The sequence below is a fragment of the Paroedura picta genome, chromosome 13 (assembly GCF_049243985.1).
Source record: "Paroedura picta isolate Pp20150507F chromosome 13, Ppicta_v3.0, whole genome shotgun sequence".
Taxonomy (NCBI): domain Eukaryota; kingdom Metazoa; phylum Chordata; class Lepidosauria; order Squamata; family Gekkonidae; genus Paroedura; species Paroedura picta.
This window is the reverse complement of record NC_135381.1, coordinates 876,259-892,508: the sequence shown is the minus strand read 5'-3', so window position 1 is coordinate 892,508 and position 16,250 is coordinate 876,259. Positions and strand designations below refer to the sequence as shown.

The 16,250-nt window shown below is 60.7% G+C and overlaps 2 protein-coding genes across 3 annotated transcripts; one reads left to right on the top strand and one right to left on the bottom strand.

Annotated features, from left to right (window-relative positions):
- Positions 1–90: 90 nt before the first annotated feature.
- Positions 91–7,246, bottom strand: GLTP (glycolipid transfer protein). The gene is made up of 5 exons (XM_077308575.1): positions 7,004–7,246; positions 2,844–2,905; positions 2,443–2,576; positions 1,767–1,917; positions 91–957 (listed from the first exon to the last, which is right to left on the bottom strand). Exons 1-5 carry the CDS (start codon positions 7,104–7,106, stop codon positions 775–777), a joined length of 633 nt encoding a protein of 210 aa, XP_077164690.1. The 5' UTR covers positions 7,107–7,246; the 3' UTR covers positions 91–774.
- A 2,346-nt stretch (positions 7,247–9,592) lies between these two features.
- TCHP (trichoplein keratin filament binding) lies at positions 9,593–15,622 on the top strand. Of its 2 annotated transcripts, none has more exons than XM_077308283.1 (13): positions 9,593–9,722; positions 10,350–10,588; positions 10,998–11,208; positions 12,018–12,074; positions 12,289–12,357; positions 12,548–12,721; positions 12,945–13,057; positions 13,307–13,373; positions 13,773–13,945; positions 14,172–14,253; positions 14,345–14,530; positions 15,019–15,162; positions 15,327–15,622. In XM_077308283.1, the coding sequence occupies exons 2-13, from the start codon at positions 10,398–10,400 to the stop codon at positions 15,357–15,359; spliced, it is 1,500 nt and encodes a 499-aa protein (XP_077164398.1). In that variant the 5' UTR covers positions 9,593–9,722; positions 10,350–10,397; the 3' UTR covers positions 15,360–15,622. The 2 variants fall into 2 exon arrangements, with proteins under 2 accessions (XP_077164398.1, XP_077164397.1); XM_077308282.1 differs by having other exon boundaries at positions 9,673–9,828.
- The last annotated feature ends 628 nt before the right edge of the window (positions 15,623–16,250 follow it).

The window sequence follows — 16,250 nt, the reverse complement described above, 5'->3', positions numbered from 1 at the left end:
CGCCTGCAGGCCAGCTGTCCCCAAGCCCCGAGAAGGAGCAGTTTCCTCCAGACTGAGCAAATTTGACCAATAAATTCCCCCACACGGCCATCCATCCTTAGCCTTTATTTCTCTCCCCCCCCCCAACATTGCTACTCTAAAAATAAAACATTAAGGCTCTGATGGGCAGAAGGTCACTTCTGAAGGCCTCGGATGGTTCTTGCATCTCAGAAAAGAGCATCTCTTTAAAAGGTACGGGTAGTTTTCAGCCGGAGCCCGTTATCCCTGAAGAGCAGAGACCCACTTGGACCCCTGTGAGGTTCAAACGTCATGCAGGAAAAGTCTCTGAGGTCTGGTTCTTGAGCAGCACCCCCCACGCCCCCCCACCATGCCCCCAGCGTCCGTTCTCCGGAAAGATCTGCTTGCGCACCATCGAGGCTCCGCAGGGAAGCTCCCCAAGACCGCCAGGCGAGGCCAGGGTGCAGGTGACCTCCTTGGGGAGCCCAAATATACAGAGGTTAGAGGAAGAGGCATTCCTGCCGCAAAAGAGAGCGAGGCCAGAGTGCAGGGCCCCTCCGCCAAGTGATCGCCGGGTGCCCCTCGCTGGCCCAAGACCAGTTTTCAATCAATCCAGAGCAGAGAGGACAAATCATTTGGGAAGCGCCAGAGAGACTGTGAGGGGGGGGGGAGTGTGGTGCCGGCCCAGCCGAGGGCTCCACGGGGCTCGGGGGTCTCGCTCCAGGGAAGTGCGAGGCCTCCCCCCCCCCAAGCCAGGCTGAGGCGAGACGGACTCCCTCAGGCTTTGTAGTTCAGCTCAGCGTTCATCTTGGTGTACATCTCGTAAATGGCGTCCAGGATGGGCGTGACCTTGGTCAGGAACTGGTGGATCTTCTCCAGGGTCTCCTCTTCCTTCACTTCTTTGCCCATCTCCAAGGCTTTCAGCAGGTCCGATTTGTAGGGGAGCGCGTACACAGAGCCCTGCGGGAGAGGAAACCCGGTCAGCCCCCCTCGCCCCAAACTGCCCCAGCCCAGCCCTACATTCGAGGCGAGAGCTGAGCCACAAGGGCACTTGGACTGGCCACAGGGAGGACAGCCCCCAACCATCCCCCGCCACTCAGATCCTCACATTTTGCTCCTAAACGGCAGAGGGTTATTAAGACGGCATCCCTGGGGGGGGGGGCGTGGCACGTGAGGCCCCGTGGGAGGAGCATTCGACGCTGGCCTGCTCCTCTGCGGTAGGAGAAGACAGCACCCCACACATCCTTGGGGGCCTGCCACTGAAGCGGCCAGGCAGGCTGGCTGGGCAGGAAGGGAGCCAAATTGTGGCCTTGCCCGATGCATGGGCGTGGAGGACCTCACCGCTCCTTGTCTTATTGCCACTGCCAGCCAGAACAGATCCCTCCTGCCAGCCGTGGCATTCTGGGGCGAGCCCAGCGGGAGAAAGGCTGAGGCCAGGGAGACACAGCGTGGGCCCTGGGGGCACCTGCCAACTCCCTTTGAGAAGGTGGGGGGCACAGTGGGGGCTGTGCAGGTTGAAAGCCATCCAGTCCCACAGAGCGCCCCAGTTGGGCCAGGCATCACTCTTGGCCATGGGGTGGCTGTCTCCCTTCTGTGGCTGGCTCCCCGCCTCGTGTCAGCCAGGGGCCTACTGAGGGGCCTACCACCCCATGTCTGAAGGTGAGAGGGGCTCAGAAAGGGAGGCCCTGCCCCACGAAGCCTCACCCCCTCCCGTCCTCAGCCTCCAGAGGGGCCAGTCTGGCTCAGCCCCTCCCTCCTCCGCGCCTCACCAAGAAGAGCTTCTGCAGAATCCAGCCGTGGTACTTCCGCAAGGCCATTTCATAGGCTTTGGTGGCATTCACGCGGATGAGATTCGGGTTGTCCTCATCCCTCTCGCCATCACAGAGGCTCTGCAGCAGCACCTGGATGAACTTCAGGCCCCTGCACCAGACGGGGGGTGGGAAGGAGGTGAGCCTGTGCCTGGCAAACAGAAACCGGCCCCCTCCCTCCCAGCTCAGCCTCCTGAGGCCCCTCACAGCCCTCACTGCATGCACGCATGAATGCATGCATGCTTGCATGATATTACTTCAGTGTGGTAAGCTGTGATTTTTCAAACCCCTGCCCCACACGAGAAGTCCGCGTTGGGTTCCCAGCCCCCCAGGGGCCCTCTTGGCTCGGCTCCCGGTGCCTGCGGGAAGCTTTGTGCCCATTGTGGCAGCAGCCCCCCATTTGGCCTTTACCACCCTTCTCCCCCCCCCCCACCCTAGAGGTCTTGCTGGGGATGTTAGGGGTGGGATGATGTTTCCGCTGTATCTTTATCCTGGACTGTTGATATTGCTGTATTTTATGGTTTTCATGTCAGGGGTTTTATCTGACACTTGTAACCCGCAAGGAGCCTTTGGGGAGTGGTGGGAAATAAAGCACAAAACAAATAAATAAATATATAAAATAAGGTCCCCAACTCACCTTTTCAGCCACATGAGCGCCAAAGTGGCCCCGACTTTGGGCCAGGCAGAGCCATACATCTCCTTCTCTGCTTCCAAGATGTTCTGCAGCGTTTTAAACTTGGTCGGGTTGGATTCGTAAACAGCTCGGATTTTCTGAAGCACAAAGAGAAGCTCTTGGCCTCCCACAGCTCTTTCCACCTCACTGGACAGCCGGGGAGGGGAGGGGGCGTCTCTCTGGGGCCGCAGGTCCTCCTCTGTCCCCAGTTCCCTCCCCCCCCATCTCTCTCTGAGGGCCCAGAAGACCACGGGAAGGAAACCCCTTGCGGCACAACAAGCCCACCCACTGGGGAGGGAAGACGGCGGGCACCGGCCTCGGGGAGGGGGGCTGCCCACTTCTCAAAGGCCCCGGGGCTCCCCTACCTTAATGTTGCCGGTGAGATCGGCTTTGACGGGGGCGTACACAATCGGGGTCCCCAAGCAATCTGGAAGAGAAGAGAGTCCCCCCTTGCATCAGCCCGGCCCACTGGGAAAGCCAACAGGAAGGGTGGCAGAGAACTCGTATGCACGTATGAATGAATGAATGAATGAATGAATGAATGAATGAATGAATGAGCCCAGCCCCTTCCCCAAGACAGGCCAAGGGGACAGGACACAATCTGGGCTGGATCAGGGGTTGGGCCCCTTGCTGAGCTTCTGGGGCTCCCCAAACCTGCTGATGCCCCCACCTGCCCTGGCTCCAGGGCCCAGGGAGCTTGAGGAAGGCCTTTGCCTGGGGCGGGCTGACACCGGAGGGGAAACCTCTGCAGATTTGGGGGTGGGGGTTGAGGAGGACAGGGTCCCTCACAGAGGCCACCCTCCAGCACACTGCCCCCCTGCAGTTCAGAGATCCCAGAGGCCCCTGGAGGTTGTCACCCCCCCTTTCACCCGTGCACGGCCTTTTCACACCTATAGACTCCCGTTCCTGACTGAGCAGCACCACTTGGCAAGCAGGCTGCAGCAGACTGACCCCCGAGCACAGGCTCACCCCCCTCCTTCCTCCTCGGTGGCCTTGCAGAGGTCGGCTTCTCTCAGCCCCACAGATCCTGCAGGAATGCAGAGGTGGAGTGTCTCTGTGTGCGTGTGGGGCAGACAATCAAAGTGGCTGAGCAAAGGTGAACCAGCCTCCACGCTCAGAAGAAAGGGAAGTGCACAAAGGCAATGAAGAGAGAAACCTGATGCAAGGAGGGCAAGGCGATAAGGCAGCCCTCACTGTTATCAGGCGCCCAGGAAATGGATCTGCTGCCTCTCCCTAGACCGGCTGGTATCCTTCCCCGGCTGCTTTGCAGCCAAAACGAGGGGCCCCCAAGGGACTCTTTAAAAAAGACAAACGTTCTTCGCAAAACATTTTTTTGCAGGTGCTGAGAGGGGTGTCCACACACAAGATGCTGTGGGTTGAACCTGGGCCCTTCCGCATGCCCAGAAGCTGCCCTGCTGCTGAGCCATGGCTTGCTCTCTGGTGCTAACTGCAGGTGGCAGGGACTGAACCAGGGACCTTCTGCAAGCCAAGCGGAGGCTCCTCCCGAGAGCCACAGCCCACCCCCAGGCAGAGGCACCCAAAGGGCGCACCCAAGTCCTTCCAGAGCCAGGCCCAGCACAGCACCTCGCAGGGCCTCAGGAAACCTCTCAGGCTGGACCGCTTTGTAGTGGCCGGCAGGGCCACAGCTGTCCACCTGGGCCCTGCCTCTGCCGCTCTCGGCTTGGAGGAGGTTTCAGAGCCAGCCAGCTTGCTCCGTGCCGGGTCAGTTCTGCTCTGAGCCCCACAGCAGATTTTGTGCCCCAGACCGGCCTGGACCGGGGGAGCAGCAAGGAGGACGGGACGCCTGACCCAGCACAAGGGCTGTCATTGTGGCTCTGGGAGCAAAACAGGGCCAGCTATTGTCTTCTGGGAGGCTTTGCTTCTGGGGCAGAGAGATCTCTTCCCGCAGCGGCAGGGAGGGGGGAACAGGACCATCCTCTGCACTTTGTGGCAGGGGAGCCATTCCCGGGCTTGGACTGCTGCTCCCCCCACCCCCGACCTCTCCTGTTGGTCTTTCCCCCAAGGCCTCAGTGTGCCCGATGCTGCCTCTCCGCCTGGACCCGTCCCCCCAGCTACCAAGCCCAGCCAGCAGGTACGTCTGGCTGAGGGGAAGCCCAGGTCCTTGCCCCGCAGCTATCAAGGAGGGCAGCCCCCCATCAGGAAAGCACTGCTGGGTCAGAACCGTGCTCCGTCCCGTCCAGCACATTGTTCCGTACCCTGGTCAGCCAGCTACCCCACAGGGGCCACAAGCAGGGCACCTCGTCTGTCTCCTGTCCCTGGGCTCCAAGGCCTCGCCTCGCACCCACCCCCACCCCCACCCTCACCCCCACCTCCACCCCCGGTTGGCCCCTGCCTCGAGTCTCGGCTTCAAGCCAAAGGAAGGGCTGGTGCACAGCCTCCTCTGGCCGGGGGCAGGCGACAAGCGCGGCTGTCTACAGATCTCAGGGAAGAGCCCCTGGGGAAGGCCAGAGACTGGCAGGAGGCACTGGAGATCTGGCCAGAGGGGAAGCCCTCCCCCAACGCCCACCGTCCCCTTCGGCCAGGGCAGAGAGCCCAGCGGGCACCGGAAGGCCTGAATGTGAAACCCTGCGCTTCCCAGCCCCGCTGGTCGGCCAAGCCGGGGGGGGGCAGGAACCGGGACTGACACTGCTGCGGCTGACATGGCGGAGGCGAGGCTTGGCGCTCCCCTGTCAGATTGCAAAAGGGAGCGGCCGGCCAGGGAAAACACCTGGAAGAGCAGTTCCCGAGGGGGATCCCCAGGGAAAGCGCCTTGCAAAACGCATCATCGGGATCTTGCAGGTCGGATCAACTAAGCTCCGCTACCACCTGTCCCTCCTTTCCTGGTGCCGCCTCACTTCCCTCCCTGCCTGTGGGGCAGACAGTCCGAGAAGGATCTCACAGAATCCAGAGGCTGGCACGGAACCAGGCCTGGGCCCCAAGAGACTGGGGGAAGGCTTTGGCCGAGCCACACTCAGACCCTGGCCTGGCCTATATTGCTGCTTCCTTCCAATCCAAAAACCCACCACCCTAATTGGAACAGGTGGTTTTCTTACAGAGGACACCCTACCCAGGAGCTTTGGAAGAGCAGCTTATGAGGGACCCTCAGGAAGCCCACAGGGAGGACAGGCGCATCTGATGAAGGGATTGTTGCTTTCTGGAAAAAAAGGGACAGCTCTGCTCCTCCTGCTAACATCCAGGGAGGCGTCTCGGTGACAACCCTCCTGTAAGAAGATCACAGTCTGAGGAAGGGGGCCTGCACTCGGAAGCTCCCGCCCTGAATGAATCTTGGTGGGTCTTCAAGGTCCCTGACTGGACTCTGGTTTTGTTGTGCTGCGTCAGACCCACACGGCTGCCCCTCGGGATCTACCCCTTCTGACAGCATGCTCCTTATTTGACAGAGTGGCTATCCCATTTCTGAGATGCTGCGTTGTTTGATCCCCATCCTGCAGGGGCAAAGATCTGCGTAGGGGTTCAGTTTTTCGGACGGCCCCACCAAGGAGATAAAAACCATCTTCTTGCTGGGGGGGGGCTCTCCATGTGTGGTTGGGGGAGAAGCCCTCCAGCTGGCCAGGTGAGGAGCCAAAGGAGGCCAGAGCAAAGGGCCCCACAGAAGACTGGGGGCAAAGTGCTTCCCAGTGCATCTCCCATGCCACAATCCCCCAAATTCTGCCGGCACAACAGGCCCAGGACTCCTGGGTGTGCATCTCTGCTTAGCCCAAGCGGAAGCCACCCCTGAGGCCGTGCAGAGTCTCTGGCTCCAGGGCCCACGCTGAAGGGCACTCAAGCCCAGCGGTAATACTGAGGGCCGCGGCAACAAGGCCAGGTGCAGAGAGGCCAGGTGAGCGAGGCAGTCTCGGGCAGCATGCAGAGTACCCGGCAGTGTTCAGACCCGCTAGCCAGTCCTCAGGCGTGTGTGGCCCAGCCCCACCGACTCTCAGGCCTGGCTTCGGAATTTCTCCGGCCAGCATTCAGATGAAAGGCACCCAGGGGCTCAGCACCAAGCCACACCCTGGCCAGGCACCTGCCACATGCACCTGGCGGGCCCGGCTAAGTGGGCACAGCTCCCAGGCACTCCCCACTGGCCCGGCCTGGGCTCCAGGGGAGGGTCAAACACACACACGCAAACACACACTGGGCGCATGGACCACATTCTTGCCTATTACAATTGCAACATTTCCTGCCTAGGAGGATTCTCTGATTCTGCAGATTTTGTCCGGGCGGCTCAGATTATTTGCTAGCGATCTCCTTCCCACAAACGAGGAGCTGAGGCGGCAAGCGAAACGGACTCGCGCGCGCACACACAAACACAAACACAAACACACACACACGTCCAAGGTCCTTTGGTAGGGCAAAGAGGCGGCTTCCATGCTCATCCCCCGGCCCCGGCCCGCCACGGAGGGGACCTCGGAGGGTCATCTAGCCCAACCCGCTGCACACGTCCCCCTCCCCCTGTGACCTCTGCTCTCTGCTCCAAGATCCGCGGGCCCCACTGCCTCTGGGTCAGACCTGCCCGGCAGGGGCTCACCGAAGAAGGGCGGCAGGTGCGCGACGGCCTCGAGGAAGGGCTCCGTCTCGATCTGCTTGTCGGCCGGCAGCACCTTGAACTCGGACTCGAGCAGCAGCGCCATGGCGTCGGCCACCGACGGGCGGGAGGCGAGGGCGGCTCTGGCGGCGGCGGCCAGGGTGGCGGCTCAGCGCTCAGGGCGCGCAGGCGGGGCGCGGCGGCCGGCGCCGGCAAAAGCCCGAGAGGCGGGGCGGCCACGACGGAGCGCCGCCCGGGGGAGGGAGCCGGCCCGCGAGCCCGCCCAGGCGCCGAGCATGTGCAGACGGCCTCGCCTCGCCCCTGGCCGCCTCGGGTCCCCATCGGGAGGACGCTCGAAGTGAAGCCGGGGGGCTGTTTGGGAGCAACGCGAAGACCGCGCGTCCCCAACGGGGCCCCCGCGCCCACCCCCACCCCCGAATTAGGGGGAAATGGGTGTGGCTTCTGTTCAGCAACTATTCTGAGTGGCCATTGGAAAGGTGGCTTTGGCAGCAGCTCCCACCTCCACAAAAGGACTTGTGCGGAGTGGGAAGGGCAGGCCATCTAGTCTCACCCCCGCTCCATGCGGGATCAGCCTCAAGCACCCAGGAGAAGGATCTGTCCAGCCCCTGCTGGAGGACCGCCAGTGAGGGGGAGCTCGCCACCTCCTCAGGCAGCCCAGTACAAGGCTGAACTACTCCGACTGTGAAAATCTCCCCCCCCCCCCCGAAAGCTAGCAAGTCCCGTTCTCCATATAGTTGAAATCCATGGCTGCGGGTCCTCTCCTCTGCTGCCCACTGGGACCGCTCCCTGCCCTCCTCCAAGGGACCACCGTTCAGATCCTTCAAGAGAGCCCTCAGGAGGATGAAGCCCTATGAGGAAAGGCTGAAGGGAAGGGGCGGCCTGGAGAAGAAGAGGTCGAGAGGATTGTTGCCCTGGAGAGCCAAACAATCCTAATCTCAGAAGAGTGCACTATTCTGTCTCTGTACGAGTCACTGCTCTGAGCAGGTCTCCTGAAACCCCTTAGTGGAGATCTGTACCTCTTTCAGCTCCTTGGGGATGGCTGGGTTACACCCCATGGCGAGACACAGAATCACAGGCTAAATGCCAGAGCAGAGCACAGTGCAGAGATACAGCGGGCAGCCTCCACTGGGGGGGGGGTTCATTGTCTGAGCATTCCTTGGCTCAACAGTTTGGAAATTGAGTTGAGTGACTTGAACCTTGCTGGAGGTTGGCCAAGGATTCGGGGGAGGGGGGGGAGGAGAGGCTGCAGCAGCACGGGTCCAAGAGAGGAGGACCAGTGTACCTGTGCAGTGCCAAGCATTTGTCCAGGTGGAGGGAGGCCTGCCCCCCTGCGTCTTCATTCCATGGAGAAGGTCCTCCTCAGATCCTTCCAGGAGCTCCTCAAGGGCCTGCAAACAGAGGGTCTCCTCTCTGGCACTCTCTGAGCCGGGTGATGGTCCTTAAGGGTGACACGAGGTCACTCTAGGAAACCGCCTGGAGCTCTGGGGTCAAGCGTCATCACTCTGCAGTCGGCGTCCAGCTCTGTATTTCTGCACCCGTCTCTGTTCTGAACCCGTGCTTTGAGGATAGCTGCGGATAGATTGGGGATATATAGATAGGACTGCTAACGGGGACGGCTAAACCCCCTGGCAGCAGGGGGAGGGGACACCAGAAAGAGAGGTGCCAACCTAGGAGAAGGGCGGTGGGGAGAGGCAGGAGGCGGCTGCAGGCCACACAGACTGGCCAGGGCTCCAGGCTGGACGTGTGTGTGTGCGGGGAAAGGGGGACAAGGAGACAGGATCATAGAATCAGTGTCGGAAGGAACCTCCAGGGTCATCTAGTCCAATGCAGGTGGGTACCCACCCACGGTGACCCTTGTGCACTGGGGGGACACTGCTGCTGCCCCCTTCGAGGGGATGCCGCCCCGCCTTTCCAGGAATCCCTTGGAGAGACTGCATTCAACCTGTCCCGAGGCATCGGGACCTCTTTCTCCGGCTGTACAGGGCGTGTTGTACGGCTGCACCGTGCCCAAAGGCTCTGCTCGCGGCCCCCCTCTGTTCCGGCATGCCCGGGCAGTGCCAAGCGACGGGCACCCGCGCTGGCCTGGAGGCGCTCCTCCTCTTGTGCAACTGAGATCCGGGCAGACGGGCTTCAGCGGTCCCACGCCTCTTATCCGCTCCATCTAACAGGCCGAGCGCTTTATGTGCTAATTAAGCCGCCTGATCCGCATTAAACATGCAGCCGCCTTCAATAATTCATGGCAACGAGCAGGCGAGGCTCCTTGGCGGCCCGGGGGGCTCGATCCCTTGGCCCGGCGGGCTTCGTGGCGCAGGCGCTCCCTCGGACAGGCCTGGTGGGCCACGCTCCCTCGGGAAACCAAGCCCACGCTGGAGCTTTGGGGCCCCTGGGCTGGGCGAGGCTAGCCTCTGAGCACGTGCAAAGGGCGCCGCCCCTGCTCGGGAGGCCAACAGGGGACGCCCCTTCGGAGGGAGGGAGAAGGGAGGGAGGGAGGGAGGGAGGGAGGGAGGAGGCGCGAGACCCCCGCGCTGGATCCGCCCCGTCACGTGCTCCCCCTCTCCTTTCCCCCCCCCCGCTCCTCGGAGGCCTCTTGGCCCTCGCCGGCACCCGCCGCGCAGACCGGAAGCGTCGCCATGGAGCCGCCCGCGGGCCCGGAAGTGGCGCCGCCGTTGGAAAGGGCTTGGGCGGCGGGGCTGGCGCGCAGGTGGGGGAGGGCGCCGGTGGCCCCGCGTGTCGACGTCACGGCCTGCTGGGGCGGGTCTGCGCTGCGACCCCCCCCCCCCGGGCCCCTTGCGCGTCCCTCTGGGCAGGTGCGCTGCCTCTGCCGCTGGAGGCTCGCCTCGCCTCGCCTCCTGCCCCCCAGCGGAGGACGGTCCTCGCCTACAACCGCAGCCCCCCCCCCCCAGGGACAGCCTTCAAGCCCCTCTGGGCCGCCCTCTCCCCGGGGTGAACACCCCCGCCAGACTCCAGCTGGACCCAGAATTGCAGCTCAGCGCCAGCCTTCTGGAGGGAGGGGTTGCTTGGGTGGGTGGGTGGGTGAGTGGGCTCATGGGCATCGAACCCCACGGAGACCCTTGTCCCTCCCTCCACGGATCTGGCCACCCAGTCTCTCCGGGCAATCCTTTGCGGTTCCTCCCTGCCACCCCCAAGATGGCCCCAACCGGGACGTGCCGCCCCCCCCTCCATATTTGCTTGCAGGAGGCCCCAGGCTCACGTCCTGCCTGTCCTCTGCCACCAAAGATCTCAGACGGGATCGGCGCGGCTGGGGCTACAGTTTGCACCACACGCACTTCTGCACTAACGGCCTTTCTTGCAACCCCCCCCCCCCCAGGATCTGGCCTTGAAACTGCAGCGTATTCAGCCGGCTTCTCTTGGCCAGATGGCATTGCCCACCCTCTCTTCACTCTGGGTCAGCCGCAACAGGGCTCTGGAGAAGCAGATTGTCCGCCACCGTGAGCAAGAGGCCCGCTTCCGTCAGCAGTGGGAGCTCAACAGCCGCTACTTTAAGCAGTCGGGGGTGTACAGCCTGAAGCAAGCACAGTGGAGTTCAAGGCAGTCCTACCAGCAAAGGTAAGGGCGGGTGAGTGAGCTTGAGTCACAGGAAAACTCTTCCACAGTTGCTCCTTTGGGGCTGGAGCCTGTCTATGTGTGTGTGTGTGTGTGGGGACACACACAATTCTTCCATCATCTCTTCTGCAGATGCTGAAAGATGAATCTGAGCTGCCTCACAAAGAATACATTTACCCTGCTTACATCCTACCTGCCTTCTGTCAAGGAAGGTGTTTGTCCTGGCTAGGTCAGAGTCTTGCAAGCTGCCTCCTGAACTTCTCATTAAGTGTGCAGGATGCAGCGATATTAAACCACCCTCCAGGACCCGAAGGAGCAGGATGTTTCAAAAGCTAAGCTTAGAAAAACAGCCCTCCACCTTGGCTGCAGCAGGGAGTGCCCATTCTGTCCTTGGCTTGTGTGTCTTTGCCAGCATGACTGCTTATCACCGGGAGAGGCTGGAGGAAGAGAAGCAGATCAGCCTGCAGCAGAGACGTGCCCGGCTCCAGAAACTGCTGTGCAAGGAACGCGAGATGCTGGCAGCAGAGCTGCGGGAGCTGCGCCTGAACAAGGACACAGCCCTGAGTGAGATGAGGCAGAAGCACGAAGCACTAAAGTCGGCCAGGGAGGAGCAAAGGAAACAGGTCTGCCTGGAATTGGTTTCAGTTAGGCAAGAAAGCCTGCCTCTTCTAGGATCATGGAATGTTAATTGAGAGTTCTGAAGCATTAATTCGGATTGGGGGGGATTATTCACTCACACACACACACGCACGCACGCACGCACGTACCCCCCCATAGGAAACACACTTAAGAGGCCTGTCTGGGCCCTGGAAGCCTCTGCAAGCCCTCCTTGTCTTCTCAGCCCTGTAATGCTCTGCTCTGAATGCCTCAAGGGCCTCTCTCCATCCCTGAGAAGCTTGGCCTTGAATGTTGTCATCTGGAGTTGAACAACACTCTCTTAGCTGTGCCCCATTTGGTCTCCTGGCCTTGTGGTGAGAATAAAATGTCCTTTTCCCTTGCTCATCTCAAGGCGGGGGGGGGGGGGGGTGAGATTTTTTTGCCAGGTGGCCAGCTGCTGAAGCACTAGCAGAAACAGCCATCCAGGTACTTCCTGATACTTTGAATGCTGCACTCTTCTCCCCATGCCATTTGTTACAGACTTATTTAGTACATTTTTATATTGCTTTTCCTCCAGGGAACCCCCCCCCCTCTCCATTTCATCTCAGTGAGAGGCTAGGCTTGAGAGAGTGACTGTCCCCATGACTCCCAGCAAGTTTCCATGGCAGGGTGGGGATTTAAACCTAGGCCAAATCGGACACGCCCAGCTGCTTCTGTGCCCTACATGAAAAGATGAGAAGGCCTGGAACCTGTTATCCTGTGCCACTCTGCCGCCTTGCCCCCAACGGAGCCTAAGTTGTTTCAGGAAGGTTCAGGACTTTCCCTCTGTTAACAGATTGCAGAAGATCTTTTATATGAATGCTGGAAGAAGAACAGCTCTAAGCTCAGAGAGGTGAGTGAGGCTGGCCTGTCACAGCTGCTGGGTTCTGGCCCAAGGGCTCTTGAGTCCTGTCTCCTCCACAGACCTCCACTTCAGGCTAGTACCAGGGAGACTGGCACGTCCCCCTGGGCCATTCCCAGCTGCTTCTCCCTTCCAAATGAGCTTCCCACAGCAGAAAGCAGCCCGCAACAGGAACCAGAGCACTTTTCTGTCCTCCTTTCCTCAGGTGGAGTCTGAACTGCACAAGCAGCATGTGGTGGAGGCATGGGGGGATCAGCTGACCCAAAAACAACAGGTAAGCCAGACTCCTGCCAGAAGTGTTGGGCAAGCCCCCCCCCCCCCAGAGCAGTCATCTTAGGGGAGAGCAGGGGCTGACAGAGGCCCTGCTCCTACCCCCAATGTTGCCAGCCTAATGACTGGAAAGGCAAGGGAGCAACAGCAGTGGGGGCCAAGGGCTAACACTTTGGTTTGGCTTCTTGCTCTAGCAAGAAGCAACTGAACGGGAAGAGAAGATCCACTTGGAAAATAAATATGAGGCAGCTCGGAGGGAAGCCCTGGAAAGGCTGAAAAAGGAAGAGGAGAGGAGGAGGCAGAAGGAGAAGGCCCAGGCAGAGTTCCTGCGGCAGCAGATGGAGGAGCTCAAGCTGCGGGAAGCAGAGGTCAGAGGCTGTGGCCTGCTCTTAGGGCCATGCTGAACTAGAAGGAAGAAGGCCTGATGGCAGCTGCAGGCCAGGGTACCCATTTCCCTGTGGCAACTTCAGCTGCCATCGTGCGTGATGGCCACAAATTGCTTCTTAGAAGTGGAACCTCAGCTGGTGGGCAGAGGAGCCTGGGGTAGGGAGGGGAAGCTGTGCCTGATGCTGGCCTGGCTCCTTTTGTTAGGCAGCCCAGCTGAAGGAGGAGGAAGAGAGCCTGAGGAGGCAGCACTGGGAGCTGGAGGCCCTGGAAGAGGAGAGGAAGCAGACGGAGCAGAACAGGAAGAAAATGGAACTCGGGTACAAATTGGAGGGATGGCTGTCTTGAAAAGGGCCACACAGTCCCCTGCCCCTGCCCAGTGGTGACCTGGATGGGTGTCATTTGCTAAGAAAGGCGGATGCTTCTCTACTTACCTTTCTAGCATGCCTGTTACTGTATTGTGGCTTCCCAGTGCAGATGTTCAGAGGACTTCCCCTGGTTGCCAGACCAGGCCTGGCTCTGGGCTTGTTGGGCAACCGGTTACCCCATGGCTTTCTCCTCTTCTGCAGGCGCTTTCTGAAACATCAGTACCTAGCACAGCTCAAGAGACGCGCTCAGCAGGTGCAGGAAGAGCTGGTAAGCACCACAGCTCTCCGAGAAGGGACGAGAGCCACTGGAGCTGAAGATGCATTTTCAGAGCTAAGTGTTGTGTGCTGGTGGGGAGGAGTGGTGACTGCCTCTATGACCCCTGCCCACCCTTTGGCTGCCTCTTCTAGTCCTCCAGGCCAGGTGCTCTTCATCAGCCTTCTTTGGCAGTCACCCAAGGCTGAAATCCTGGCAGCCACCTGTTCTGTGTGGCACAGGGAGCCCCACGAGGCGAGAGGGCAGAAGCAGACTGCTCCCCTGAGCCACGCTCTCTCAGAGCACGAGACACGTTTCAGCCTGAGGCAGAACAGCCCGCCTAGGCTCCAGGGGCACCTTAGAGCGAGCCCACTTCTCCCCTTGAGGAGCTGCCACAGCACCTTTCCTCCCCAGGAGCAGGACAGGCAGATTCTCCTAGCACTGGCCGCAGAGGAGGACAAGGATCGGAGCCTACAGACTGCCCGCCGGGAACAAACCGTGGCTGCCGTGGCCTGGATGAAGAAGGTGATTGAGGAGCAGTTGCAGCTGGAGAGGGAGCGCGAGGCAGAACTGGACACCATCTTCAGGTGAGGCAGGAGACACAGAGAGGATGGGCTGCCAAGAAGCACGGGACCCAGCCAGAGGGGGCTCAGGCCAAGCGTGCGGGCAGGAGGGACACGTGGTGCAAGGAAGAGAGAGCAGCACTGCCCTTGCTGCCCTCGGAAGGTCACGAAGCCAGGCCCTCCCCCCCTCCCCTCCCCTCCCCAGAGAGGTGCCGTCCCCTCTTTGGACTTCCTGGGTTTTCTTTTCTAGGCAGGAAGCCAAGCAGGTGTGGGAGAAGCGTGAAGAAGAGTGGGAGAAAGAGCGGCTCGCCCGAGGCAGGCTCATGGCAGAGGTGGGAGAAAGAAGACCTTGGCCCCTGTGCACGGAGCACACGGGGACCACTGGAGGGGAGCCCAGCTGGTTCTTCTGCATTGACCCAACAGGTCCTGGCGGAGAGACAGCAGCAGATCCAGGAGAGGATGGAGCGGAATAGGCAGGCCCAGGAGGAGTCAGTCAAGTACCGGGAGCAAATGATCCAGGAGCTCCAAGTGGCAAAGCAGCTGACGCAGCGGGAGAAAGAAGAAGAGGCCAGGCTGAAAACCACCCACAAGCGAGAGCTGGAGGCCCAGGTGGGGCAGGAAGCAGAACAGGGTGTTGTCCCCCCCCCCCCAAGTTGGCCAGTGCCGGCAGCTAGAAGAGAACCATCCTGGGTGTCCCATCCCTTTGAGGCCTGCCTCGGCTGCTTTCAGGTCCACAAAATGCCTCCCCCTCAGAACCAGGCAGCCGAGTTGGCGATGCCTCCTGTCATTCTCTCTCCTGCTGCCCCTTTGTCTGATCAGCCAGCGGGGCTGGGCTTTTGGGGGGACCTCCGAGGCAGAGCCGTATATTGAGGGGTGGCCGGGGACAAGCAAAGGGCCAGGTCTGGACGCTTCCACTGAGGGAGGTAGGGGGTGTGTGGCAAAAGTGGCTCCAAGAGAAGGAGGAGAGAAAAGGAATTAGTTGGGGGGACGGGGATGACACAACAGGTGAGAGCTTGATGAAGTCGCTGTGGGGCGAGGCCAGCTGCTGCCAGGGAGGGAAGGCCTCCATTAGAGCTTCTCCCGGCACCCCTTTCCAGCTCACGGAGCGCCAGCGCCGGGAGCAGGAGCAGCTGCGGAGACAGCAGGAGGAAGAGGCAGAGGCACAGCTAGAGGAGCAGCGGCAGGAAAAGCTGGAGCTGCAGGAGGCCCAGCGCCTGGCGGGGGAGGGCTACCACAAGAAGGTGAGCCCAAGGACAGAGACGGGGGGGGGGGGGGCTAAGAGCAGCCAGCACAGCCTGAGCCTTGCTCCCTTCTGCCGCGGGGCAGCCATGGCAGGGGGAGGGTGCAGCTGGAACATGGTTGCATGGCACTGCTCAAAGGACGTCCTGATGCCCTTCTCTTCCAGATCCACAGTTATCCCAAGGCTGCCTGGACCTAAGGCCTTTCTGCTTCGGTGTCCCTGTGGCCCCGGAAGACTGCTCCACACACTGGCTCGATTCTTGCAAGGCCTCGGCGGCTGCACTGTTTAGAGCCAAGGAATGTTTCCCAGGAGGGCCTCACTCAGCAGCCTGCTTGGACCTGCTGTGTACGAGCAGTTGGTTGCTTGCTGCAGCACAAACATTCCCAAGTAGGGTGGGATGGAGCCCTTCCTGGCCCGGCTGGGGATCACAAGCAAAAAGGCATTAAAGGTTTTTTTTATCACTTCCTGTTGCGCTTCCTGGCAGTTGTCCCAGGGGGAGGGCTTGAAGCCTCTTGGATGGGGGGGGGGGATATCAAGAAGGGCAGCAGCCTGCCAGACAACTACCACAGATTGTATCCTGTGCATTTAAAAACAAAGGCCAGTTCACTCACCACCTGGCTAGCACTGTTCTTTGTCTCCTCCACCCCAGGCCCATGGCGGATCCAGCTCCAGCACTGGTGTTGCTGGCCCCAGGAGGTAGCATGACTAGAGCCACTGAGTGTCACTGTCTTGCACAAGCAATGTTCAGCTGTGTGTCATCCATGTGGAAAGTAAAGATGATTGACTGCAGCAGGGAGGAGTTCAGGTTTTGCGGCATCAATCAGCTGTGGGACAGAGGCAGCCAGGCTGAAGAACAAGTGGATCTGAAGCGGTTCCTTCAGCTGTGGCCACTTTCCCTTGTTCTCCCCAGCTCTGACCCTGAACACAGCGCAAGGGGGCCAAGGGTCTCCTGGTTGGGGGCTGAGATGAGCTGCCGGCAGGGGACCTTGCTTTGTTTCCAGAGAGTACCAGGGAAGGTGACGGCTGGTCCCACCTGCTGCTCAGCAGCCAGGTCATCCCGGCACTCGACTTTTCTCCGCAGCCCCAGCC